This window comes from Gopherus evgoodei, chromosome 4 (genome assembly GCF_007399415.2).
Source record: "Gopherus evgoodei ecotype Sinaloan lineage chromosome 4, rGopEvg1_v1.p, whole genome shotgun sequence".
NCBI lineage: Eukaryota > Metazoa > Chordata > Testudines > Testudinidae > Gopherus > Gopherus evgoodei.
The window spans coordinates 60,584,594-60,612,051 of record NC_044325.1 but is presented as its reverse complement, the minus strand read 5'-3'; the positions used below and the strand labels follow the sequence as shown (position 1 = coordinate 60,612,051).

The 27,458-nt window shown below is 41.6% G+C and overlaps 1 protein-coding gene across 1 annotated transcript in view; it reads right to left on the bottom strand.

The window, feature by feature from the left end:
* RYR3 (ryanodine receptor 3) overlaps positions 1-27,458 on the bottom strand; it is a 607,531-nt gene that overhangs the window by 274,638 nt on the left and 305,435 nt on the right. Inside the window, 2 exon segments of the mRNA XM_030559417.1 lie at positions 4,173-4,287; positions 6,250-6,523. Coding sequence (XP_030415277.1) covers positions 4,173-4,287; positions 6,250-6,523 — 389 coding nt within the window.

Genomic DNA, 27,458 nt, shown 5'->3' with positions numbered 1-27,458 from the left:
GAGGCATCACTGGAATTCATTCCTTTTCAGGGTGCAATATAATATATATATTTAATAAGTTCAACTTTTATTTTATTTGTTGTGGTTGCATTTACTCCTGACAAAATGATAACATTGCTGCTAATATCTATGTAGGCAGTAGTGCTGCTTCAATGCCACCTGTTGTTCATAGTTCAGGTGAAGAATGGGCTTGGACCAAGTCAGTAATATTCAGAAGTAATAACAGCATAACAGAGAACACAGTACTGATTGTAAGCATTGGAACTAGAAAATTCACGGGTTTGTATAATAACCAATGTGCATATTCCTAAAAAATGTGGTGACTCTTTTCAATAAGTAAGCCTTTTATTCATTGGATGACAGAACTGTGAAAAAATTCCCACTACTTATGAAGCAATACATAAAATATGTCGGTTTTTTTTAATGTTCTTGATGACATTTAATATTTTGGGGGTTTATATCTGTGAAAATGAAAAATAGTTCTGTAGGTGAGGAACTGTTACTTTGTTACTGAAAAATAAAATAAAAAACATTATAAAAATGGTCCAAAATATTTTCCTTGGAAAAACTTGCTTTTCTGTCCCCAACGAATTTTTTCCTATTGGCATCAAGACTGTGTTAAAGAATAAATAAATAATCCTGGATCAAAGCCACATGAAAATCTCAGGTGTATTATGCATATACTGTAATTACTGAGGTGAAAACTCTGAAGTACTAATACATCTGGTAGTAAAAGCATGAGAACAGTAAGACTCAGCTACATCCAACTTACAGGGCAGCTCTGATAGGTACCAGAAACCATTAGCTTCTTTCCCTCTTTCAGCTTAATACATTGATCTTCTACAGCTGTTATACTAAGCAAACAGTTATATTTTTCAGTGGGCAGGCAGAAAAATACCACACTGATCAGTTAGTCTCCTAAAGTTATGTCTACAACATATTCTGTGGTACTAGCAGTTAAAACAAATTCTTTTAACATACTGGCAGTTCCACAGGGGCTGTATTGCCGCTGCTGTAAATGGTCATACTTCCACTGACTTCATGGACCTATGACAATTTACACCTACTGAGGATTTGCCCCACCATCTTGAATACTATATATTTTGCAATGCATGCACATTGGAATCCATTAACATGTAATCTTTTGAGCATTCTTGGACCTTGATTCTCCTCTCACTTTTGTAAAACCAGCATGAGATCAGAATCAGGTCCTATGTTTGTAAGATATACATCTATAACGCCAGGAAATGTGCTCCTTCACAGGCTTGGTTTCCTAAAAGGGTAGAATGAGTTTTGTCATACAGATGGACTAGTAAAAAATAAAGGATGGTCATGTTTCTACTTCTCTGTTTCAGATGCCACAAGGGGTGGGGTCAGAGGGGCTTCCAAATGTCAAATATGGTTTCCAACAGAGGTGGTGTAAACATATTTACATAATTAATAGGCAGATAACTGGGCAGCTACTGTCAAAGCTGACTGGGTGTTATTCAAAATTGTATCTATCTCAGCCACTAGGAATGACATCCAAAAACTAGCTGCATTTTGGCAAACTCTGAGTCCAGCAAAGATCAGACAGAAGCCAACATACTGCACTATCTAACAAATGTTGTGGCTTACCTCCCAAAGTCCTCCCACTGAACTTGTTAGCACTGACAAAATCAATGTTTTAACAGTAGTCTGAGACTTTTAGTTTATTAAGATGGCACATTTTACTCATTGCCTCAAGCTAGTAGAGTATTACTCCCACAACACATGTATGAAGTGCAGTGCTAGCTCTGTTGGTCCTAGGATATTAGTGAGACAAGGTGGGTGAGGTAATATATTTTATTGGATCAACTTCAGTTGGTGAGAGAGACCAACAGATGTTGGTCCAAAAAAAGATATTACCTCACCTACCTTGTCTCCCACAATACATGGAGGTCCTTATCTGTGACATATCCCCTCCCTCTAGGGCTCCTGAACTGATGAATGATTTCTGCATTCTCCTTGCTTGTTTCAAAGATGTAGGGATTATATTTCTCACTGATCTTTATTTTTAACACACTTAAAAACTACAGTTCTTGCACTCCTGGGCCTTAGATTTTAAATTTTTTCCCTTTCTTTTTATAAAAGATAAAATAAAAAAACAATTAGTTTGCTCAAAGTTCTCACTACATCCACTAACAATTGTGGTGGACATCAGTGTAAGTGAAGCCTTCAGCTGTGAAGTCTCTGATTACCTTCTAATAACAATTTTGTTTTCCCTCAATTTTCTTTATATCTTTTCATTATTTTTATTACGTATTCCATACAGTGACATACATCATTTTAGGTTTCTTACAATGACAGCCTACTTGCTAAGCAAAATATTGAAAATATACTTGGGCTGCCACTATACTTTTATTTGATTCAGAGCTACAATAAATCCGTGTTTCTCAACCAGGGGTATGCAGAGGTCTTCCTGGGAGTACTCAGTCTAAATCAGTGTCTCTCAATGTGGGGTTTGCAGCTCACAGTGGGATCACAGGACAGGTTTAGGGGGATCACAAGTGCAGGGTCAGCATTAGGAGGTGGCAAGCAGGGCAACTGCCCCAGGCCCCAGCCACAGGGGGTCCCACAAAGCTAAGTTACATGCTTCAGCCCTTCCATCTGGGGCCTGGGCTTCAGACAAGGCTCACAAGTGAAAAACAGGCTCAAGTATCACAATATTTATATTCCAATTGATTTATTTTATAATTAGATGGCAAAATGAGAAAATAAGCAATTTTTCAGTAATAGTGTGCTGTGACACTTTTGTCTTTTTATGTCTGATTTTGTAAGCAAGTAGTTTTTAAGTGAGGTGAAACTTGGGGTACGCAAGACAAAGCAGACTCCTAAAAGGAGTACAGTAGTCTGGAAAGGTTGAGAACCACAGCAATAAATCACTGGATTGACGTTCTCTTTAACAAAGATCTATGTGGGCCATACCTCTCTCTCTCTCTCTCTCTCTCTCTCTCTCTCTCTCTCTCTCTCTCTCTCTGTGTGTCTCTCTATTTTTCCTCGTTCCCAATTAAATTAATCAATACCTCAAAAGTGTGGCTAGAGGGCTTTGTGCTATTGGAGGTGCTGCCTTTCTGATAGGAAGCAAAGGTAAGATCCTGACTAGTGTTAGGTGACTAAAACAAACAAAAATTTAGAAATGCAAACATCCTGAGAATAAAACCTGCAAATTTACTTCATTAGTACTCAAGACGCCTTTTCTCTGCATATATTTAAGCAGAAAATTTTTATTTTCAAGAACGTTCACAAAAAAAATGCCTAAAAATCTTAGCAAGAATTTGAGTATTTACATTAGAAGTGCACTGTTTGCAGAACAGACTTGTCAATAGTTACAAATACTTGGAGATAATTTGTGAGCAGAAAAGGAGACCCTCTAATGTCTTTAATTTTATAGATGGGGAAATTGATGCACAGGGAGGGGAAGTGCCTTGCTCAAGGTCACCCAACAGGCCAGCTGCAGATCTGGGAATAGAATACAGGTCTTCTGAGTCCCCATCCAGTGCTCTATTCCCTAGGCCATATTGCTTATATGTTTATACATATACACCATAGGCTTGAGTGAAATATTTGCTACCACAAAATTAAAAAAGCCAAGACAACACTGCATTACAATAATATTATGGTAGAGACACAATCCTACAAATAGATGGAATTTGGAAATTCAAAATTAAGTTTGATTAATTAACCCCATCATGCAGCTGCTTTCAGTGTTGGCAATGCAGCCCTTTACCAGTTGTATATGTTTTATGCTTTATCCTGTGTGAGGCTACTTAGTCTACAAGGACATCCAGTTATATATACACACAAAAATTAGCTTTACATAGTAACAAACCTCCTTCATGCACTCAGAATGCATTATTCCTAAAGATGGAACTATATGAAAAGAGGATTGTACATTATGATATAGTTTCTCATATCAAACCTAATCATCTTCTATAATGTTAGTCAGCTTTCTTATATTATCACAAAGAATTACTTTCAATTCTTAACATTAATTCATATCTGATGTCATCCCACTTAGATAAATAATACAGGTGTGCATAACCCATAAACAGAATCCTTCTTTCCCTGAGACTGCTTCTTATTACACATCTTAATATGTTTTTGCTGATGTTGAAGAGAGAAAACTAATGATAAAATACTTGGGAATTTACCTGAGATTTATCTCCTCCAAGCACATTTACCATCACTTCCATAACTGTCTCATGCATACCAAGGATTCTCATTAAGTTAGGATGCTGATAAAATACCTTGTTGTTCATTATATCCCTAAATCGGGGGAAAAATCAATAATGCATTTTTTAAAAAATCATATTTTCATTTAAATTATCAAAACAGATATTTCAGAAATACAGAATGTGTTTTTTAATGGACAGCATTATTCATATTTCAAGAGTCATTACAAAATGATCATTTCAATTCTGAGTTTTTATCACAATAGTGGAAACGCTTGACACTTCTTAAACATTAATCATTTATTTATTTGGCATCATTTTTCTTTAATTTGATATGAAATATTATGCATTTAATATGCTGATTCAACTTGAAACTCTGCTTTAAACAATTTTTACTTCTGGTCTCCTTGAAGAAAGGACACATTGTATAATGGTCAAAGCACATGATCATGAGTAAAGAATTGTGGTTCTATTCTTGCTTCTGCCCCATTCCTCAGTTTCCCCATTTGTAAAATGGAAGTGACAGTTCTTACCTACCTCTGTTTCTGAAGTTTCTATCATTAATGTTTGTAACACTTGGAGGTACTTCAAGGGAAGATGCTATAGGAGTGCAGTACATTTGGAATGCATTTTGTACAGCTGCCTTAAGAGGGGATATTTTAACATTTTTACTTTGAGTCCTCTTCATATATATCTTAGCTCTCACAACTCTTTATAGGACACAGTAGTTTTCCTGGTGCTATAGGAGATGCAATGGCCCATTGGATATTGCTGGCATTTTAGGAAAAAAACAGTAAAAACCCCTGCTTTAGAGGAACATGGAAGATTGGGGAAAGGAGCAGGAAATGATCCACCTTGCCCAAAAAGGGCTACTGGTAACCTCAGTTTCCAAAAGGCGTGATCCAGGATCTTTGAAATCAATGGCAAAGCTTCTATAGACTTTAATGGTGCAGGATCAGGGCCAAATTGAGAACCACTGTCTTACAGTAATCTGCTAGGTACTATATACTGAATTGCTAAATGCAACAACAGAAAGGGCAATTTATCTGCAGAATAAAATAATAAAAATAAATAACCAGAAGGTAAAGGAAAACTTTACATCTGTTGTAAGGGAAAGAAACACCATGTTCAGCTCGTATCAATTCTTGCCTAATGAAGAGTCTTGGAAGATACTATTCAGAAACCTTAGGACAATCATCTTGCTTTCTTTCTCTCAGTAAAATATTTTCATTCAATTGACTCTCTAATTTTTAAAATCTGTAATATTCTTATTTCATTCTTACTTAAAATGTATGTGACCTGTATGCACACACAGTAAGCCACATGCATGTAGGACTAAAACAACAGACCCAGGCTACAATGAAATATGTCTAAAGCGGCCACTGGAGGGACCAACCAAAATCAACTGCTTAAAATAATAGAGGTGGATTAGACATGTATTCATTTGTTAGGGGATGCTCCAGGTCGGTCTCTCAAAAACATAATCTTATAGAGGGTTCACTGCCAATACTACCTAGTCTTCCAATTCAAACATAGTCAGTCATTATTACTGAGATGGCATTTTGGGTTTCAACCTAATATCTAATGAAGGCTTGCCTGTTACAAAGATATCAGACAGTCTTTCTTGAGCAATGACTTTTTACTTAAACTTAATAAAATGAAAATAAAATAAAGTGAAGTCAATTTAGAGTTCATGAAAGGTACTGGATTGACACCAATGGAGATATGAATCCTTTACTTATCCACAAAGCTGGTAAAATGTGGGGGATCAGCAGCCAAAGCTTCAGCACAGCACCTCACTCATACTTTTATTAACTGCCACCCTGATCCAGAGGTGCTGTCTTTGATATGAAAACTAAGTTCCATCTTTATAATATCCTTGGTAGTTTTGGCCTATACATTCAGATTGTCAGCCGAGGAGCCAACTGAAACCTGCAATGACATTCAGATACTACCTGGGTCAGACTAGAGCCAGTGACCTAGAAATGAAAGACTCTGCATCCCATTACCAAACCCTTACTCATAACTTAAAAAGAAAATGATGTTAATTCCATACCCTAATCCATTAATCATAAGCAATTCCTCTTCTTTTCCCATTCTGACACTGAGAAGGGAGCGAATCTGGCCTAGTGCTGCTAGTAAATTGATTGTATCCTGCACAGAAGCAGCACTAATAGTGTAGGCCTTCCTCAGAGCCTGCAGTAGCTCACCGATGCTGTCATATTGCCTACGAAGTAGGTTGAACATAATCCGGACTAATTCTGGATCTTGGATCTGGTCTTCTTGAGCCCAGCGCACCATAGTCTGGGATATGAGTTCCTTCAACGTAGCTGAAATAACAAACAAATTATGTAAAACATGAATAACTACTGCAACAATTGCAAAGAAACCCTGCCAAAGCATTAAAGTACTTATTAGTTTGAAACCTCAAATGACTAACAGTGGATGATGAAGCATTCACAACAAAATAAGAGAGCATAGGTAGACTAATTTCTCAATATGTCATATAAAGATTTTATTTTTTTTAAATCAAATTCCCTATTCAGAATTTAATTTTAATATTTTTAAGAAAATTAGTGCTCATGAAAAGTGGCAGGTTGGTAGCAATGAAGAATGAAGCCCTCTACTTAGTCACCAAACTGATACAATGTGGGCAGCAGTGAAATTTCCACATGCTGCCTTATCACAACAACATGGATAACAATAACATCCTTACTGGTAACAAGGTATATTTAAGCATCATGCCAATTCATCCTTCATTTCCCAGCTGAGGTTAAAAAAAAAAAAAAATTAGGGCTGTCAAACGATTAGAAAAATCAATCACAATTAATCACACTGTTAAACAATAATAGAATGCCATTAATTTAAATATTTTGGATGTTTTCTAATTTTCAAATATATTTATTTCAATTACAACACAGAATACAAAGTATATAGTGCTCACTTTATTTTTATTACAAATATTTGCACTGTAAAGAACGAAAAATATCCGTAGTATTTTTCAATTCACCTAATACAAGTACTGTAGTGCAATCTCTATCATGAAAGTTGAACTTACAAACATAGAATTATGTACAAAAAATAACTGCATTCAAAAATAAAACAATGTAAAAATTTAGAGCCTACAAGTCCACTCAGTCCTATTTCTTGTTCAATCAATCTCTCAGACAAACACGTTTTTTTACGTTTGCAAGAGATAATGCTGCCTGCTTCTTGTTCACAATGTCACCTGAAAGTGAGAATAGGTGGTTCACATGGCACTATTGCAGCCGGCATAGCAAGATATTTACATGACAGACGTGCTAAAGATTCATGTCTTTTCATGCTTCATCCACAATTCCAGAGGATGTGTGTCCATGTTGATGACAGGTTCTGCTCGGTAACAATCCAATGCAGTGCGGACCGACGCATGTTCATTTTCATCATCTGAGTCAGATGCCACCAGCAGAAGGTTGATTTTCTTTTTTTGGTGATTCGGGTTCTGTAGTTTCCGCAGAGTGTTGCTCTTTTAAGACTTCTAAAAGCACACCTCATCCCTCTCAGATTTTGGATGGCACTTGAGATTCTTAAACTTTCGGTCGAGTGCTGCAGCCATCTTTAGAAATCTCACATTGGTACCTTCTTTGTATTTTGTCAAATCTGCAGCAAAAGTGTTCTTAAAATGAACAACATTTGCTGAGTCATAATCTGAGACTACTATAACATGAAATGCGGCAGAATGTGGGTAAGACAGAGCAGGAGACATAAAATTCTCCCCCAAGGAGTTCAGTAATAAATTTAATAATGCATTATTTTTTTTAACGAGCATCATCAGCATGGAAACATGTTCTCTAGAATGGCAGCTGAAGCATAACAGGGCATAAGAATGTTTAGCATATCTGGCATGTAAATATCTTGCAATGCTGGCTACAAAAGTGTCATGCAAATGCCTGTTCTCAGGTTCTGGTGACACTATAAATAAGAACAGGGCAGCATTATCTCCCATAAATGTAAACAAACTTGTTTGTCTTAGCAATTGGCTGAACAAGAAGTAGGACTAAGTGGACTTGTAGGCCCAAAAGTTTTACATTGTTTTGTTTTTGAGTGCAGTTATGTAACAAAAAAACTACATTTGTAAGTTGCATTTTCATGATAAAGAGATTGCACTACAGTACTTGAATGAGGTGAACTAAATATACTATTTTGTTTATCATTTTACAGTGCAAATATTTGTATTCAAAATAATAATATAAAGTGAGCAGTGTACACTGTATTCTGTATTGTAACTGAAATCAATATATTGATTAATTTTTTTGAGTTAATCACATGAGTTAACTGCAATTAATTGACAGCCCTAAAAATAATACTAATTGCAATGGTGATTTTTCTAATGTGAACACCCGATCATTAGGGGCTAGATTAGAACTGTCAAGTAATGGCACACATGCCACTGAAAGACTATCAGATAGCAGCAATAGTTTGTCAATATCAGCCTCAGCAATTATCAATTTTTTTCTTTATACCTAAAAGTATTATCAATATATTTCTGCCTTCTCAAAAAGGTTTGTGACAGTAAACCTGTTATAAGCCCCTTTCATTATTCAATAGCACAACATGATTTCTGTTTGAGGAATATGATCAGAGTCTGATCTCAGACCAGTGTAATTCCAACAGAATCACAAGGAGATGCTCTACTGTCTGGCATGTTCTAAGATGGAGAAGGAATTTATGAACCAGAAAAGAGATTTTTTAAAAGCAATCAACAAAAAGATGTGTTGACTCTGGCACATATGATAATAGTTTAATTTAAGATCCCTTTTATATAACAGACATTATTTTATTCCTGCAGGGAGTTAATTCCCCACCTCTAATTTTTTTTAAATTGTCTGTATATGTGACCAGCTTCCATCTCATAAATTGCCACATGCTAGTTTTGCAAAGTTAAAGGTCTGAAAACAACTCCATGTAATCAATAAGGCAACTATTCTCTCTCACTACGCAGAGTGGTCTCTCCTTGTTTACAGTAAGTTTTTAGCTGAGCAGTGTGGAAAAAAATAAGTTATGGCTCTCCTTTTAATTTATCCTTTGAATGAATGCTAGAGAGTTTCCTGTGCTGCTTCAGAGGTATCATGCACTTTCAGCTCATACTGTTACGGGTAATTATGAACTTTTATTAAAATATAGCATGTTTTACAGAACAACAGCCATACTTCAGATTTTTAAAGGTATTTAGGCACCCAACGCCCTTTAAATATGTGGCCCACTGCCAGTCTAACACTATGAGCTCTAATCTCAATTCTTATACAGATTCTCTGTGTGCTTTTAGGCAACACAATTAATATCACTTCATTAGGTTACCCACCTGTACAATAAAATTCATATCACCTACCTCACAGCACTGTTGTGCTGATTTATTAGTAAGTCAATAAATTTATAGAGAGGTATGAAGATTAAAAGCATTAAGACTAGAGCTGAGCAAATACAGCAAAAATGTGTTCATGACCATTCATACAAATAAAAGCAAGTGCTTTGTTGGTACTTGGGGACTGCCTTTCTTTTATTATTTGCAAAGATTCCAGCAAGCAAGCATTTATTTCCAAGAATGTTCATGGATAGCAAAACTGTTGCAAGTGCTAACATGGATAAATATTCCCAAGAGTGTTTACACCAAAAGTCCTCCCTCATGGCCATTTTGAAAATCTCTTCTTTATTGTTCACACAACAGATTAGAATTACAGTAGCTCAAAGATAATTCACTGAAAGATAAAGGAATCATCCTTTTTTCATAAAGTTTGGGTCATCCAATAAGGAAACAGACACACTACTATATGACATAGGTAAGTAATTACACAGAATGAGTAGCTAAAAAAACAAAACAAGACCAAAAAAACAGTAAAGCATATGCTTGTGATTTTTTCCATACACAATCTACAGTGTACATTTTTCTGCTGAAACATATCAGGGAATAATAAACAAATCTGTGAAACAAAACAAAACAAAACAAAACAAAAACCTGTTTGTAGATAATTCACAAAGGGAAAAGGGGGACTATGTTTATCAAAAACTCTTTGCTCCAAGCAATTTGCCCAGCTCTGCTGAGGAAGGAAAACATTTGAAATAAAAGATAGAATAGCAGTACATGCTATAGTACATGCCAAAGACATTGATTTTTTTTAAATCACTAATAATCTTATAGGGTAAGTATATCCTTGGAAAATTATCTTTGGTATTCAAGTTGACTAATCTCCAGAATGTCAGCTATGAGACTTAAATGGCCTCTATGTACATTATAAATAATTGAGGTGGGAGGGAGAAATAATTTTTTTACATGAACTTAAAATTGGTTTATTTCTGAATTCACAATTTATCTATTATCCTGTAATAAGCAAATTCTTTATCCTCAGGTAGAACAATCTGCAAATGAGCTGTTCTACCCCAAACAAACCCCAAACAACCAAACAAAAACCCCACAACAACTTTGCACCACTGGTAATTTGTATGGGCTAGCCTTAAGGCACAAAAGAGAGACCTAAGAAGCTGTTCAGTCATAGACAGATAGCAGTCTTGCAAACTAGTATATCTGACAGACTGGCATACAACATCTGGAGTTGCTGAATATACACATACAGGTGTTATCCATAATACCTGAGTATATTAGATATTTGAATATCAAACTATGATTAGATTTAATCTTCATTGTTCTTTAATAAGGTTTTAATGTCAATTATTAAAATACCTGTCTCTCCTGGTACTCTTTTCAGGAGTCCAGCCAGAATATGACAAATATAATATTAATATTTGTGAAAAACTGAAAAAAAACTCATGGGATTTCTGATCTGGTTGAACTAACACGTTCTGGAGATTTTGAAAAGTCTGCTTCAGTGAGATTTCTAGTCTAATTACCACTACACAGAGATTTATATGCAAAGAGCTTTGCTAATCACTGATCTATCTATTCCTTTCATCAAGCTTCCCAGTTTAAATGTAGTGTGCTTCATTAGCAATGGTTTATCTGCACAGAAGAAAACAGCAGTTAAGGAAATACAACTAACAGTAGCATTATTCCAGTAAGCATAGCACATAAACCTACATTTTGATAATGTTCTAGAATCAGAGATGCTACAACAAAGCAGTAAAAAGATCTCAAAGTCTATTATATAGACTTTTGGTTTTCCACCCACTATATGTTGGCTCTGTGTTCCCAAAGCTATTCAGTGAAATACACAGCATTTGAAAATAGTAAAGCTTTATAAAAAGGAATGAAAAAGAGACCAAAATTTGGCCTTTATTTACAATGAAAAAAAAGTATTTTCTTCACCCATAGCCACATGACTATGAGAAAAGGTTGAAAAATGGGCACTTTTTAGCGTTGAGAAAAGAAGACTGATGGAGGGCCCTGATAAATCTTCAAATATGTTAAGGGCTGTTATAAAAAGGATGGTAATCAGTTGTTCACCGTATCCACAGAAGGTAGGACAAGTAGTAATGGACTTAATCCTCAGCAAGGGAGATGCAGGTTAGATATTAGGGGAAAAAATCTAGTTAAGTTCTGGAATAGGCTTCCAAGGGAAACTGTGAATTCCCATGGGGGGGGGGGCGGTTTAAGAAGAAGCTAGACAAATACCAGTTACAGATTGTCTAGGTTTACTTGGTCCTGCCTCAGTGTAGGATGAACCTAATGACCTTTTAAGGTCCCTACCAGTCCTACATTTCTATAATTCTATGAAAGCATTTTACAGATTGAATATGAGGCTTATGTGATTGTTGTAACTATAAATGTTTATTTAAACAATATATGGAATTGTAATAATTATGAATTGTTATATTTACTCAATGTACAAAAACATTTAAATAATAAATCATTATATCAATGAGAAAGGCTTTATCATATTTAGTTCTTTTAAACTGGGCCTCTAAGCTAGAACACAAAGGAGGATCTAAATTATGAGAGGCTTTCATTAAAGTAGGAGGTGTAAGTTAGGTTATGTGCAAACTTGATGTACACCATGATAGTCATAGCTATATTTGCATACAATGCCCCATTCAACACAGTGTCCTGAAGAGACACTGTGAAATGGTACTTGATCAAGAACAGAGAAAGCAGTTATGAAGCAATTAAATGATATTATTTCTCTCTTATGGGCAAATAGCTAGATAAACTGTAGCTTGGTTAGACATCACTGGCAAGGTCGGACAGCGCTCCCTACTAGGTTGATCTGACAAAAGCGGTATGTTGCATGGATCCCTGTGTGTCACTGCCAACACAAGGCAATTCTTTGTCATCGTGGTCAAGGATGTACAGAACGGATTCTTCCCTCCCGCCTCTTGGCTGGGAGAAGAATCTAGGAGTCCGCTGACAGACCAGAGTCCATACCACAGAGCTGAGATTGGAGGGCTGAGGCTGAGTCTCCTCTGCATGCATTTGGTGAATCTAAGCCAGAAGCAAGAGGGTCAACAGAAGAGCAACAAGAAGTGTTTGTTGTTTCTCTACCTGTCATACTCATGCACACATTCCCCTTTACCTCCAAGCAAGAAAAGGCACAGGATATATATTTGCTGCTGCTGAAATTAACGAAGGATTCTCTCCTGCAAACCAGCTCACTTTCTATAGGACCAGCAAACTGCAAGTTTTCTTTCATGAAAAAAGACGACTAACTGCCACGTGTGTGTGTGGGTGTGTGCGCACGCGTGTGTGTGAGAGAGAGAATGAATGAATGAATGAAAGGAATTTATAGGTTTACAGAAAGTTGAAAATGATACCAACTCTTTAATTAGTGCAAAGCAGAATTTGCTGCAGTTTACGTAAACCAGTAGCATTCTGAAGGATCAGATAAAAGCGGGCACCCCAACTGGCTTGCTTAAGAAATGTTTTATGAAGGGATGAGAGTAAGTTTAATTTTTGTTGGTAACCCGCAGATTTGGTTATGTCAACACAGCATGAACAAAAAGGCGGGTACACAAGACCATGTTCTTGTCTGCATACTATATCCCATTTTTAACATATAACACCTCTTAAATGTAACAGTAAAGAGGCTTAAAAGGACAGAGTTAGCTTGAAAAACATATTTTAAAAGTCTCATTTCCCCTGAATTAAGTTACTAGTGACATTTAAAAGTCATTTTCATAAAACGTATGTAATTCTCTTGTTTTATCACTTATTCGGATATGCTAATTCTTTTACAGAACAAGAGAGAGATTGGTATGTACACATCTTGGCACCTGCTGCTGCCTTCCCTCAGCATTCTGCCATCATCCTGCCCAAGCACTGCTCTAAAAGTGCACTCTCATTCTATGGGATGGCATATAAGGAGAGCAACTGCTCCAGTTTGTGTGTTACAGGTGTGACTGTAATAAACAAGCAGGTTATTTTTATTATATCAACACTAAATAGCATTTTGCATGGAGGTTGAGCTCCTCACCCCCCAAAAGCATTTGGGCTCCTACATGAAAGTTTAGAAAGGCAACTCCCTGCAACAGAATTTCAGGAGAGTAGCCCAGCCCCCGCACCCCTAATGTCATACAGTAATAGGAATGTAGGGCTGGAAGGGACCTCCGGAGGTCACCTAGCCCAGCCACTTGAACTAAGGCAGGACCACGTAAACCGAGACTATCCCTGACAGGTGTTTGTCCAATCTGTTTTTAAAAACTTCCAATGACGGGGATTCCACAACCTCCCTTGGAGGCCTGTTACAGAACTTTAAAGTTGGAAAGTATTTACTAATATTTAACCTAAATCTCCCTTGCTGCAGATTATGCCCATTAGTTCTTGCCCTGCCTTCTGTGGATATGGAGAACAACTACAGGTTGTCACTGTACTATTTATAACAGCTCTTGACACATCTGAAGATTCTTATCAGATCTCCCCCAGGAGCAGCGCCAGGGTTTTTGGCACCCTAGGCGCAGGGCCGGCTCTAGCCATTTCACCACCCCAAGTACGGTGGCATGCCGCAGGAGGTGCTCTGCCGCTCGCTGGTCCCGCGGCTCCAGTGGACCTGCCGCAGGTGTCCCTGCAGGTGTCGCAGGCGTGCGGCAGGTCCACCGAATCCGCAGGACCAGCGGACCCTCCACAGGGACACCTGCAGCAGGTCCACCGGAGCAGCCTGCCACTGTTCCAAATCCTGGTGCCCTAGGCGACCGCCTAGGTCGCCTAAATGGAAGCGTGGGCCCTGATCTCTCCATAGTCTTTTCTTGGCACTAAACATGAGCAGTTTTTTTAACCTTTCTTCATAGGTTAGGTTTTCTAAACCTTTTATAATTTGCGTTGCTCTCCTCTCGACTCTCTCCAATTTGTCCACATCATTCCTAAAGTGTGATGACTAGAATACAACACAGTATTCCAGTTAAGGCCTCACCTGTGCTGAGGAGAGCTGGATACGTACCTCTCTATCCTGTTAATACACCCCAGAATATTAGCCTTTTTCACAACTGTATCACATTGCTAACTCTTATTCAATTTGTGATCCACTAGAATCCCTGTTATTCTCCATGGTTTCCCCACAAGCTGCTCTTACTGATTTTAATTATTTGCATTTATGGATTTTAAAATGACACAAAAGTGAAATCAGAAAAGCTACAAAACTCCCAAACATTTTGCAAAGTCCCAGACTGGTATATCACTGCTCCCCTACAACATGTCCTTACTGATTTCATGTTTTCATTTATCTAACAGAGAAATTCTTCCTGTATTACATGTATACCTCTACCTCGATATAACGCTGTCCTTGGGAGCCAAAAAATCTTATCACATTATAGGTGAAACCACGTTATATTGAACTTGCTTTGATCTGCCAGAGTGTGCAGCCCCGCCCCCATGGAGCACTGCCTTACTGCGTTATATCTGAATTCGTGTTATATCGGGTTGCATTATATTGAGGTACAGGTGTAATTCTTCACTGTTGTCACTGATGACATAAATAAGAATTCATCTGAAGGAATATGTCATGTCAACATAGTAATCTTTTACAAGTGTGACACAAGGGCTTTTCTATCTTCTAATCATCTCTATACAATATAAACGGCAGTTCAGTGACCAAAATATTCTAGTACTAATCATATAGTTTTATTCCAGTATTTTATTCTATTATATTCTAGTATTGTCACATAATTTTAACATTTGACTACACTGAAGAAATACATCTGTAACAAGACAATTAAAAATCCAATCTACTGACCATAAAAATAATCAGGCTACTTTTAGAAGACAACTTACATTAAACACAAGTTGTAAGAGAATATAAAAAATAATAACGTGTATCTAAATGATTAAACCGAATTTATAAATCCTGAATAATTATTTCAATACATGGCATCTTAACTATCTCTATAAATACTCCAGAGGCATTAACTGGTGGCAGCTTATGCTTCAGTGCTGTAAACAAGTGTCTTTTCTTGCTTACAAAGTATCCTGGGTTGTTGTAATTTGACTCCTTCCACAAAGCTTTAAATGAAAGATAGACATGTATGAGTGAACACAGCTGCTAAGTAAGTCAGTATATGTGTGAAGCAGTAACCCAGATAGCTTATCTGACATTTTGTTAGGGGTACCATTTTCTAAGTTTACTGTAGGCTGTTAGCACAAATTCAGAAGGATTAACCTTTGGCATTATAGTACTGAAGTCCTGAAGACACACATAAGATATTGGAAGCACGACCCAGTAATTTATTATTATTACACTGATAAGTACAGAGAAATGTTTTTAATAGTCAACCATTAAAAGTAGAAGCAGCCTTAGGAAGTGATAACATGTTTCTAATTTACAAATATACAGCATCCTATCTGAAAAACTTTTGATAGCTTTAGTGTATTATATGATTTATGACAATACTTGTAGTATTCCCTAGCTGATCTTTAATTACTTTAGAAAGAATTTAAATAGATGTAGAGTACTTAAAGCAACATATTCCTTTAAATTATTTTTTAAAACTATAAGTATTAGTATAAAGATATAAAAAACGGTTACTCACCTTCTCATAACTGTTGTTCTTCGAGAGGTGCTGCTCATATCCATTCCAATTAGGTGTGTGCATGCCGCATGCACAGTCGTCGGAAAGTTTTTCCCCTAGCAGCACCTAGTGGGTCCGCTATGGAGACCCCTGAAGTGGCGCCTTCATGGCACTCAATACATGACTCTGCTGACCTGGCGCCTCCTCAGTTCCTTCTTGCCGGTTACTCCGACAGAGGAGAAAGTCAGTGTGTTTGGAATGGATACAAGTAACACATCTCGAAGAACAATGGTTATGAGATTCATATCGATTTCAATTAGGTGACTCCCAAGCCTTACCTAGGCAGTGGGATCAGCATTATGGAATCGCTGACTGAAGCACCCCTCTGCTGAAAACTGCATCATCTCTGGCATGCCGGATAATGGCGTAATTAGAGGTGAAAGTTGCTGCCCTGCAGATTTCTGGTATCAGGACCTGGGCCAGGAATGCCACTGATGAGGCCTGGGCCCTTGTGGAGTGTGTTGTAGGAGCCAGGGCTGGTATTCTGGCCAGTTCATAGCACATGTGGATGCATGACGTGATGCAGGAAGATACTTTTTGAGATGAGACTGGGAGTCCTTTCATTTGGTCTGCCAGCGCTATGAACAACTGGTTCAATATCCTGAACGGCTTAGTGTGCTCAATGTAGAAAGCTAGTGCTTGCCGAACATCGAGGGAGTGCAGCCTCTGCTCATGGCTACTGGCATGAGGCCTAGGGTAAAAAACAGGCAGGAAAATATCCTCACTAGTGTGGAAGTGTGACACAACCTTAGGAAGAAAGGCCGGGTGAGGTCTGAGTTGCACCTTATCCCTGTGGAAAACCATATGAAGGGGGTCTGAGGTAAGGGCCTTTAACTCAGACACCTTCCTTGCTGATGTAATGGCAACCAGAAAGTCTACCTTCCTGCAATTCAAATGGGGGCCCCATTAGCCTGGAGAGGACCAGGTTAAGATCCCATGCGGGGAAAGGCTGTCTGATCTGCAAACGTATGTGTTCCAGACCCTTGAGGAACCGACCAACCACAGGGTTGGTGAAGATGGAGCAACCAGATGCTCCCAGGTGGAAGGTTGAGATAGCAGCAAGGTGTACCTTTATGGAGGACGCTGCCAGGCCTTGCCGTTTCAGGTGCAGAAGGTAATCTAAGATGAGAAGTGCCTGGAGAGGGGGTATATGATGCTGGTCACACCAACAAGTAAATCGCTTCCACTTTGCCAGATATGTGGCTCTAGTGGAGGGCTTCCTGCTGCCAAGTAGGACCTTACTTGTTCTGAGCACAGAATCTCCATGGGGAGATGGAAGGACTGCAGGTCGGGGTGATGAAGGCGACCATGGTCCTGAGTGATTAGGTCAGGGAGGTGAGGCAACGTGACCAGGGTGTCCACTGACAGTTCTAGGAGTGTGGTGTACCAATGTTGTTGAGGTGCTACTAGAATGATCTCTGCCCCGTTCCTGTGGACCTTGAGTAGGACCTTGTGCATGAGAAGGAATGAGGGAAAAAGTGTAGAGCAGGTGGCCTCCCTAGGGTAGCAGGAATGAGTTCATGATTGATCCCATCTCTGGAAGGAGCAGAACATTGGCCACTTCCTGTTGTTCTGGGTGGCAAATAGGATGACCTGTGGAAACCCCCATCTTTGGAAGACAAGGTGTATGACATCAAGCCTGATGGACCACCCATGATTGTGGAAGGACCTGCTGAGATTGTCCGCCAGGGCGTTCTGAACTCCTGGCAGATAGGATGCTTCCAAGTGAATGGAGTGGGCTATGCAGAACTCCCACAGCCGAGGGCTTCCTGGCATAGGGGAGAGGACCGGGCTTCACCCTGCTTCTTGATGTAAAACATGGCAGTGGTGCCCTTCAGAATTGGTACACACCAACCTTGTAGTTGGACCTGAAAGGTCTGGCATGTTAGTCGCACTGCACTCAGCTCCTTGATGTTGACATGGAGGGAGAGCTCATCCTGCGATCAGAGGCCCTGCATTTGGAGGTCTAACAAATGTGCACCCCATCCAGAGATGACGTGTCCATTACTAGGCACAAGGAAGCCTGAGGTCTGCTGAAGGGGACTTCTTCGCACAGTCTCCATGGATTGTGCCGCCACTGAAGAGACTCAAGCACCTGCTCTGGCACCGTGACCACTGAATTCAAGCTGTTGCATATCAGGCAGTAGGCTGAAGTGAGCCAGGCCTGCAGAGGCCTGAGCCTCAGTCTGGCATGCCAGGTCACGTAAATGCAGGCTGCCATGTAGTCGAGGAGACTCAGGTGACCCCTTGCTGTAGTAGCTGGGTATTGCCTGAGGCCCTGAATGATGTCTGTGATGGCTTGGAAATGGGGCTCTGGCAAAAGTGCTCTTGCTTGAACTGAGTTCAACACCACCCCAATGAATTCTATTCTTTGGGTCGGTTCCAAGGTTGACTTCCTCAAGTTCAGAAGGAGACCCAGTCTCTCAAATGTGGATCTGACCAAGCTGATTTGAGACTCCACCTGCCCCCTGGTATGGCCCCTGAGCAGACAGTCTTCGAGGTATGGGTATACTTGCACGTGCCTCCATGGAGGAAAAGTGGCCATGATCGACATGCACTTGGTGAACACTCGGGGGGGTTGCTGAGAGGCCGAATGGACGGACTGTGAATTGATAATGCTTGTGGTCAAACACAAAGCTTAGGAATCGCCTTTGTACAGGTTGAATAGCTATATGGAAGTACATGTCTTTCATGTTGAGGGTGGCATACCAGTCTCCAGGAAGGGACTAATGATGCCCAGGGAGACAATATGAAGTTCAACTTTACCATGAACTTGAGTCCTCGCAGATCTAGAATGGGTCTGAGACACCCTTTAGTTTTGGGGATTAGAAGTATTGGGAGGAGAATCCCTTGCCCCTGAGCTTCTGAAGGACCTCCTCCACTGGTCCCATGGCAAGAGCACTTGCACCTCCTGGATAAGGAGTTGCTCATGAGAAGGGTCCCTGAAGAGGGATAGGGAAGGGGGGTGGGAGGGAGGGCAGGAGCAGAAATGGAGAGAGTATCCCAGTTCCATTTTGCAGAGGACCCAGAGGTCCGAAGTTATTTGGGACCAAGCACGGTAGACGTGGGACATGATTCAAAAAAGACAGCGAAGGATCCAGAAGTGAGGATGGTGCGCCATCCTCAGGCACACCTTCAGAAGGCCTGTTGGAACCCAATGATGGTTTATTTTGGCCCTCACCCTTCCTGGATGGGGGGCTGGAAGACTTTTGTCTGCCATTCCTGCCCCTTCTCCTATAAAAATCCTGCCTCAGCTGAGGAGGATAGAAGTGTTGCTGCTGCTGAGGCTTGACATGTTTATGTTGCATTACCAGGATGTGCATACCCAAGGATTTCATGGCAGCCCTTGAGTCCTTTAGGCTATGTAGCCTAGAGTCAGTCTGCTCTGCAAACAGACCTACCCCATGAAAAGGCAGGCCCTGCACAGTCTGTTGAACCTCGGGCAGGAGTCCTGAGGCTTGCAGCCATGAGCTACGCCTCATGATGACACTGGAGGAGAAGGTGCATGCCACTGAGTCTGCAGCATCCAGTGAGACCTGTATAGAGGTCAGTGCCACTGCCTTGCCCTTCTCCGCTATCACTCCAAACTCTTCCCTGGACTCAGTAGGCACTAGCTCCTTAAACTTGAGCAGTGAGTTCCAGGAGTTGAAGCTGTATCTACTCAGAATTGCCTTCCGGTTGGCAAACCTGAGTTGCAACCCCCGCATAAAATATACTTTGAGCCCAAATAAATCCAGGCACTTGGCATCCTTGGACTTAGGTGCTGTCGCTTGTTGTCCATGCCTCTCCTTCTCATTTACTGCAGCCACCACCACCAAGCAATGCTGCGGATGTGTGAAGAGGTATAAGTATCCATTAGATGGGATGAAATACTTCCTCTCCACACCCTTTGTGGTGGGTGGGATGGAGGCTGGGGTCTGCCAAATGGTCTTAGCATTGGCCTGTATGGTCTTGATGAGGGGTACAGCCACCCTCAATGGATCTTCTGGGGCCAGGATGTTGACCATTGGGTCCTCCGACTCCACCACCTCCATGCCCATATTTCACACCACCTTGCAAAGGAGGTCCTGGTGTGTGCAGCTGTTTATGGGGGGCGGTCCAGAGACAGAGGTGCCTGCAACTGCCTCATCTAGGGAAGAAGACAAGGAGGCTAATGGTGGAACAGGGTACTCCTGACCTTCTTGGTTTCCAGGGGTCTCCTGTCCTGCCTCTCTGACTGGATCAACCACATCTGGATCAGGCTCAGAAACTGGGGTTGCTTCCATGGGAGGGAAAGCAAACGGTACCTCCTCAGCACCCCTAGAGGTGGGGCAACTGGTGGAAGCCTCTGGCACTCGCATTTCAGAGATCGCCAAATGGGAACCTTTAGATTGGGTGCCCTGGGCCTGGTGGTAGACCCATGGGGTCCAAAATGGCCACTGCGCTGGTCCCTGCCACTGTGCAGGCTATGGCTCTTACCCCACCTCAGGCCTTCCATGGACCAACTAATGCTGGCCCTGCTCCAAATATCTAGACACTGTTTCTGAGTCTGAAGACGGGGACCAGGATCGTGATGTCCAGGGCAGTGCTGAGCAGAGCTGGACTGGTGGGTGGCACCACACTGGGGAGTGGTGTTGTGATGCTGGGGAACAGTGCTGCAATCTGGAGTGGTGCCATGAGCAGGATCTGTGTGGGGTTGCTGATTGGTGCCAGAATGACTGGTGCTGGGAGTAGGACCTGTTGCATGACAGGGATCGACATGAGGATCAGCATCACAAGCAGGAGTGCTGGTGCAACCGGGAGCAGTGCCGCAAGTATGACCGATGCCACAATTGCGACTGGTGCCAGGAGTCCAATCAATGACAGGACTCCAACTGGTGGCATGATTCCATCAGCAGTGCCGAGGGATGGAGCATTGCCAGTTTGCCTCTAGATATTGCAGAACCAGAGGCTTGGCACAAAGGGCCAGGGACTGTGGCGCAGTCATGGCAATGAGGTTCCTCATGGCCTCAAAAGGTGTCTGGGGTTGATGGCAAATCCATCTCCTCAATGACCTGGCCTGGGAGTCACATGGCACTGGTCTCTACAGTCACACCAGGGCTGTAGTCAATGGTGCTGGCTCCAAAGACTTTGGCACTGGGTGCTCCTCTCTAGGACGTGCCTCATTGGCTGGCTCCAAAGGAGTGGATCTCTGAGTCAGAAATCCACTTCTCCCCTGCTTCTGGTGCCACTTCTGTGCTGGGGAATGGGACCAGTGGTGGGTCAATCCTGCTGGTTTCAGCACCAGGAAGTGGCAGTGCTGCTGGTCTCTGTCAGAGTCTTTCTGCAGTGCTCCTTCTACCACCGCTGCCGGGACACTGCGCACCAATGAGCTCGGTGCTGGGTCTTGCTGCGCCAATGTAGGTTGCGATCTGAGTGCTGCCTCCATAAGGAGCTGCTTGAGGTGAAAGTCTCACTCCTTTTTTGTTCTGGGGCGGAACCCTTTACAAATCTTGCACTTGTCTGCTTGGTGTGCTTCCCTCAGACACTTTAAACAAGTGTTGTGGGGGTCACCCATTGGCATGGGCTTGTTGCAGGACTTGCAGGGCTTGAACCCCTGGGACTTACGCATGTAAGTCCCTCAGAGAGAACACAGCTGGGGTGGAAAGTAACCCCCCCAAGTCCAATATCTAACTCACCACTAACTATAATAACTAAGAACTAACTAAGAAGTACAAAGTACAAACCGTCCAAATAGAAGCTAGGGAAACATGGAGAACTTGCAAAGCAAGACGCCGCAGTTCCAACAACCGTCACTGGCAGTAAGAAGGAACTGAGGAGGCGTTTGGTTGGCAGGGTCATATACTGAGCGCCACGAAGACACCATTCCAGGGGGCTCCAACAGCAGACTCAACGGGTGCTGCTAGAGAAAAAAAACTTTTCGACGACTGTACATGCGGTGCACACACACCTAACTGGAATCAATATGAGCAAGCACTCAAAGAATTTTTCATTTTCATGTACCGTATGCATGAATATGCAAAATTACATTGATCACCTTTAACATTTCCAGTTACTTAAAGCCTATTCTTACAGAGACTTGTACATGTGCTTAACTTTTCCTGCTGTGAGCAGTCCCATTGCCTTCAACAACACATGCACACGCCTTTGCAGGATCAGGACCTAGTACAATTAAACAGGACACAGAATACTGTAAGAAATGATGTACCATTACCTAAGAAAACAGATAAGGTTTTTGAGGAGAAATGTATTTTGCATTTTAATGCAGGCTTTTAGTAGTTTAAAATACTCCAATTCAAATGGGCAAACAATAACAGTGGGAATAAAAAATTGTGTGTTTATTGCAGATAATTTTTTGTGATTTTTTAAAAATGTTAATAATAATATAGCTTTTATTGTTTTTAAAATATTTAATAAGAATTGAAGTAAGCAATAGAGAGGATGGGAAGTTCATTTAAAACACTAAGTCTCAAAAAGCTTCTTTGAGGAATGAGAAAAGGAAAAAAAATATTGAATATAAATTTGGCAGGCACAGATGCAAAGAAAGATGTAAAGTTCTACTTTCCCTCTAGAGGTATAAGCTATGTATTGTATATGTAGCAGCTAAAAATGTTTATCTTTTTAATTATGGACAGATGCTTCAGCATTGTTATTTTTGGTACTACAGTCATAAATAGAAGAGGACTAACCATCTCCTCCTTAGGCCACAAAGGAAACTACCTGGAGCCTATCCTGAAAACAGCTGTTCCTGAAAGTGCTCCCTATGACTACAGAATCAGGTCACTACTTCTCTAGTACCACTTTTTTTGCGGGGAGTGGGGTGGGGAAAGAGAACAAATCAGCATTTTGTTATGTTTATGCTATAATGCATCGTGGCATTACATAGTAGCCTGAGAGAGTGTTTTCAAAGTCAAGCTACTTCTACAGAAATACCTCTATATAATGTTCTGATAATGAGGTTCTGGCCAGGGACTTGGGAGATGCAGGTTCAGTTTCCTGCTCTGCCATAGCTTTCTGGGCATACCTGGGTGAGTCAGTCTGTTTGTGCCTCAGTTCCCCTTCTGTAAAATGGGGATCACAGCACTTGCCTACCTCACAGGGGTGCAGTGAGGATAAATACGTTAAAAGAAGCTAAGACACTACAATGATAGAGCCCACATACGGGGGGGGAGGGGGGGGGAAGAGAGAGAGAGAGAGAATGTCAAAAAATGGGATACCAGTAAACCAAACAAAAAAGTGCAAAGAAGAAGAATTTCCCCCACAACCAATATGTAGGAGGAGGACAGAGGAATTTCACAGATGACATTTCTACTATGAATTTTTAGGAAGAGATTTACAAGAGGAGGGATAGCTCAGTGGTTTGAGCATTGACCTGATAAACTCAGGGTTGTGAGTTCAATCCTTGAGAGGGCCACTTAGGGATCTGGAGCAAAAATATATATTAAATGGCCAAAAAAAACAATGTTAATTGCACAGTGAAGGCTGTTTGGTGCTATGTCATTCCCTTTCAGAGCACTGAACTGAGCAAAACTAAAACTTCTGAAAACCATGAAACACAGAATTAAGGTTGTCTCCCCTTTCTCTCACACACATCAGCTGTGCCCTACCAGCTCTGCTTCAGCAAACTTCTCTACCCATGTCCTGACCCACTGACTGTGTTCCCCTGTCCAACTTAGCCCCTCCCCACTACTGTACCCAGGGTCCCCACAGCAAGCAGGAAATGCATCTCCCTGAAGTCTTCGCTCCATGGTAAACAAACAAAAGTTTCTATTGCTGTTACTTCCCTCCCTCCTATAACCCAATTCCTGCAGTCCCTGGAGGAAAGGACAACTATAAGTGTTCCTGATTGCATTCCACAATAGTTGGAGGATGGAGATATGGCAGAGCCAGCAAGAGAAATTACAGACAGCGTTTCTGTTTAAAAAAAAAAAATCAAAAATTTGAGAAAAAGACCCTGCAACCGCTGTCAAACAGATGAACCCCATCTCCAAAAAACAGTGAGGTGTTGTGACGGTGCTGTGGGAGCCAGCTGAGGTCACTCAATCAGGGTGAACTGAAAACAAAACGGGGCAGACAAACCCCAAACGCTGCTGGTTATTCCAATACTTAGATTTACCAACCAGCACAAAACAGCTTCTATAGTACCTCACTGGTTACTTGGAAGTCCAAACAATGCAGTTCCCTTAAAGTACCCAGCCTCAGGCCTCTATCCAGACACACCTGTCAGATATGATGATGATTCCTGAATAATCTTACTTCATCATATGAAAGAAAAGGTTCTTCCAATCCCAAAGGATCAGTCACATACCCAGGTTCAATTATAACTTAGATCTCACCCAAAATACACACTACAGCCAATTCTTATTAACTAATCTAAAATTTATTTAAAAAGAAAAGAGTGAGTGTTGGTTAAAAGATCAGTATACATACAGACTTGAATTCAATTCTTGAGGTTCAGATATATATTAGAGGCGAGCTTGTAGTTGCCAAAAGTCCTTTTAGAAATAGTCCATAGGTTATAGTCCAATTTCCATATTCAGGGTGGCTCCAGTCAATGACTGGGAATCTCAATCCTTGTGGCTTAAGGTTTCCCCCTCTTGAAACCCAAAGCAGATCTGAGATGAAGCAGGATCATGTCCCAGGCTTCTTATACATTTCCAGCAGCCTTTTGGCCTAAGAAAACCAATAGGTTTAACTCCTTCTTCCAAACATCCTGGCAATTAGCACAGAGTAATTTATTCATTAAACAGTTCAGATACAGGTTACCACAACCTTCAAAGAGACACACAGACAATAATACGATTTCACTCAAGTATCATCATAAATGTTAATATTTCTTTTTTGATCTTTGAATTAAAACTATAGCAATAGACAAGACTTGTTTGCTTACGTCACAGGACCTGAGCAAACATCTCCCCTTCTACTTCTAACAATGCAGACTTGCATCTCAAAGCTCTATTCATTTACATATCTTCCTAACCAGTCCTTAAGGTTCACCCCTGGGAAGGGTCAGTCGGTGAGGTGAGTTAATTAACTCTTTCTGGCCCTGTCATCTTTCAATGAGCTATTATATTACACTCATAACGTCACAGATGTCAAAGTTGTTTATGTTTCTATGCCATAAAGTTCATTTTCCAGTCTGCCATAAATAAGACTGCACGTTTCTCACAGCAGGAAAAAAGTCATAGATAGCGTGATTTTCCTGCGTGTCTTGGATTTTTTTCTGCTTCTGTGACTCATACTGCAATGATGGCTACTGCAGCTTCTGTCCTGCAGGGCTGGGCCCAGCTCCTTGCTCTGGTTCCTTTCCCACCGGGGAAGAGATTAGGATTCTGGTGCCAGGATTGAGGATACTGATGCGGGTTGTCAGGCCATTTATAAAAAAACCACAGAGTAGCAACTAAGGGTATGGCTACACTTACAGTTTTGCAGCACTGGTAGTTACAGCTGTGTTCGTACAGCTGTGTAGGGCCAGCGCTGCAGTGTGGCCACACTGACAGCTACCAGCGCTGCAGTGTGGCCACATTTGCAGCACTTGCAGCGCTGTTGGGAGTGGTGCATTGTGGGCAGCTATCCCAGCATTCAAGTGGCTGCAATGTGCTTTTCAAAAGAGGGGGGTGGGGTGGAATGTGACAGGGAGCGTGGAGGAGACAGACAGAATGGATTTTTGGAGTTGACACTGTTCTCAGCTCCCTGCCTTGCAAGTTCTAAGGACTTGTGCCTACCTTCAATCATTTTAAAAGTTCTAACTCCCTTCCCCCACTCCTCTCTCATTCACTAATTGCAAATTATGCACAGCTAAATACCCGTCAGACCAGATCAGCAACTGCTGAACACGGACTTCCCCCTCCCCCTCTGCCGTGTGAGCGTGCTGTTTCTCTCTTCAAGCAAACAGCTGTGAACATTCCAAAGTAATTCCCCTGCCTGCCTCAGCTCGCTCAGCAAACAGGAGCTGTGTTTGTTTTTTAAATAAGCAGTTTGGCTGAACTCCGAGCTCTCCCTTTCTTCCGGTTTGTTGTGGACAGGAATTCTGGGTACCTCCTTATACCCCGGAGGTCAATAAAAGCGCTGGTGGGTGTCCACACTTGCTGACCAGCGCTGGATCACCAGCACTGGAATCCCTACACCCGAGACTCGACTGGGTGTACAGCCAGCGCTGCAACCAGGGAGTTGCAGCGCTGGCCGTGCTTTGCAAGTGTGGCCACATCTTAAGTTGCAGCGCTGTAACCCCCTCACCAGCGCTGCAACTCTCCAGTGTAGCCAAGCCCTAAATCACAACTTTTGCTGAATTTATCATGACTGCTCTGTGATTTTAGACAAAAAAAAGGCCATGACAAATCTGCAGACCTAGCCCTGAACCCTCAGATTTCCCAATTAATGTTCTTCCAACACTTATGTATCTCTCTCATGCAGTGTTGAGATGCACTGTCTGAGGGTGGATTGCAGAAACGATGAGGAACAAGTGGTTGGGGAGCACTGTCAGAGCTGTGGAAGGTAAGGGGTTGGGATACACTGTCAGAGCTGTGGGGCGTAGGGGATTGGGGTACACTGGCAGAGCTGTGGGATGCAGGCAGGTTGGGGTGTAATGTCAGAGCTTGGACTTCAGGAAGGTTGGGGTGCATTAGCAGAGCTGGAGTGCACTGGCAGGGTTTGGGTGCAAGTAGGTTGAGGTACACTGGCAGAGCTGCAGGATGCAGAGGACTTGGTGTACACTGGCAAAACTGGGAGTGCAGGGGGAACTGTGGGGTGCAGGAAGGTTTGGGTATGCTGCAAGTGCAAGGTAGTTGGGATCCACTGGATGAGCTTGAGGTGCAGGTGTGTTGGGAGTCCAAAGCCAGATCTGGGGTTTTGGGGGCAGGGGAGCTCCAGAGGTTTGGGGTGCACTGGCAAAGGAGGGGGGGTGCCATGCCTGCACCTGAGCCTCCAACCTTACTCACCTTGCCCCACCATTATCCCTTGCCCCTCAGTGCAGCCCTAAGCTCCCTCTCCCTCTATCCCCATTCCTCTGCCTCCTAATATCTCTCCCTCCTGAGAAGCATTCACATTTCCTCTCCCCAAAGACTTTGATTACAGTTCTCCCCAAATGAAACTGCACCCATGACTCACAAACTGCAGTAGCCTCTAGCTGCTCAGTTCAAAACTCCTTTTGTCTTAGGTGGAAGCTAGTGACTAATGTATCCTTAGCTATGTTAATTTAAGGGTGAGTCTGTGATTCATCCAGTCATTAGTACTTCTCAGTGTAACAGTACAAGGCAGTAGAAGGGAACTTGGGAGGGGGGAGTTTGGGAGGTGGGGGTTATAACT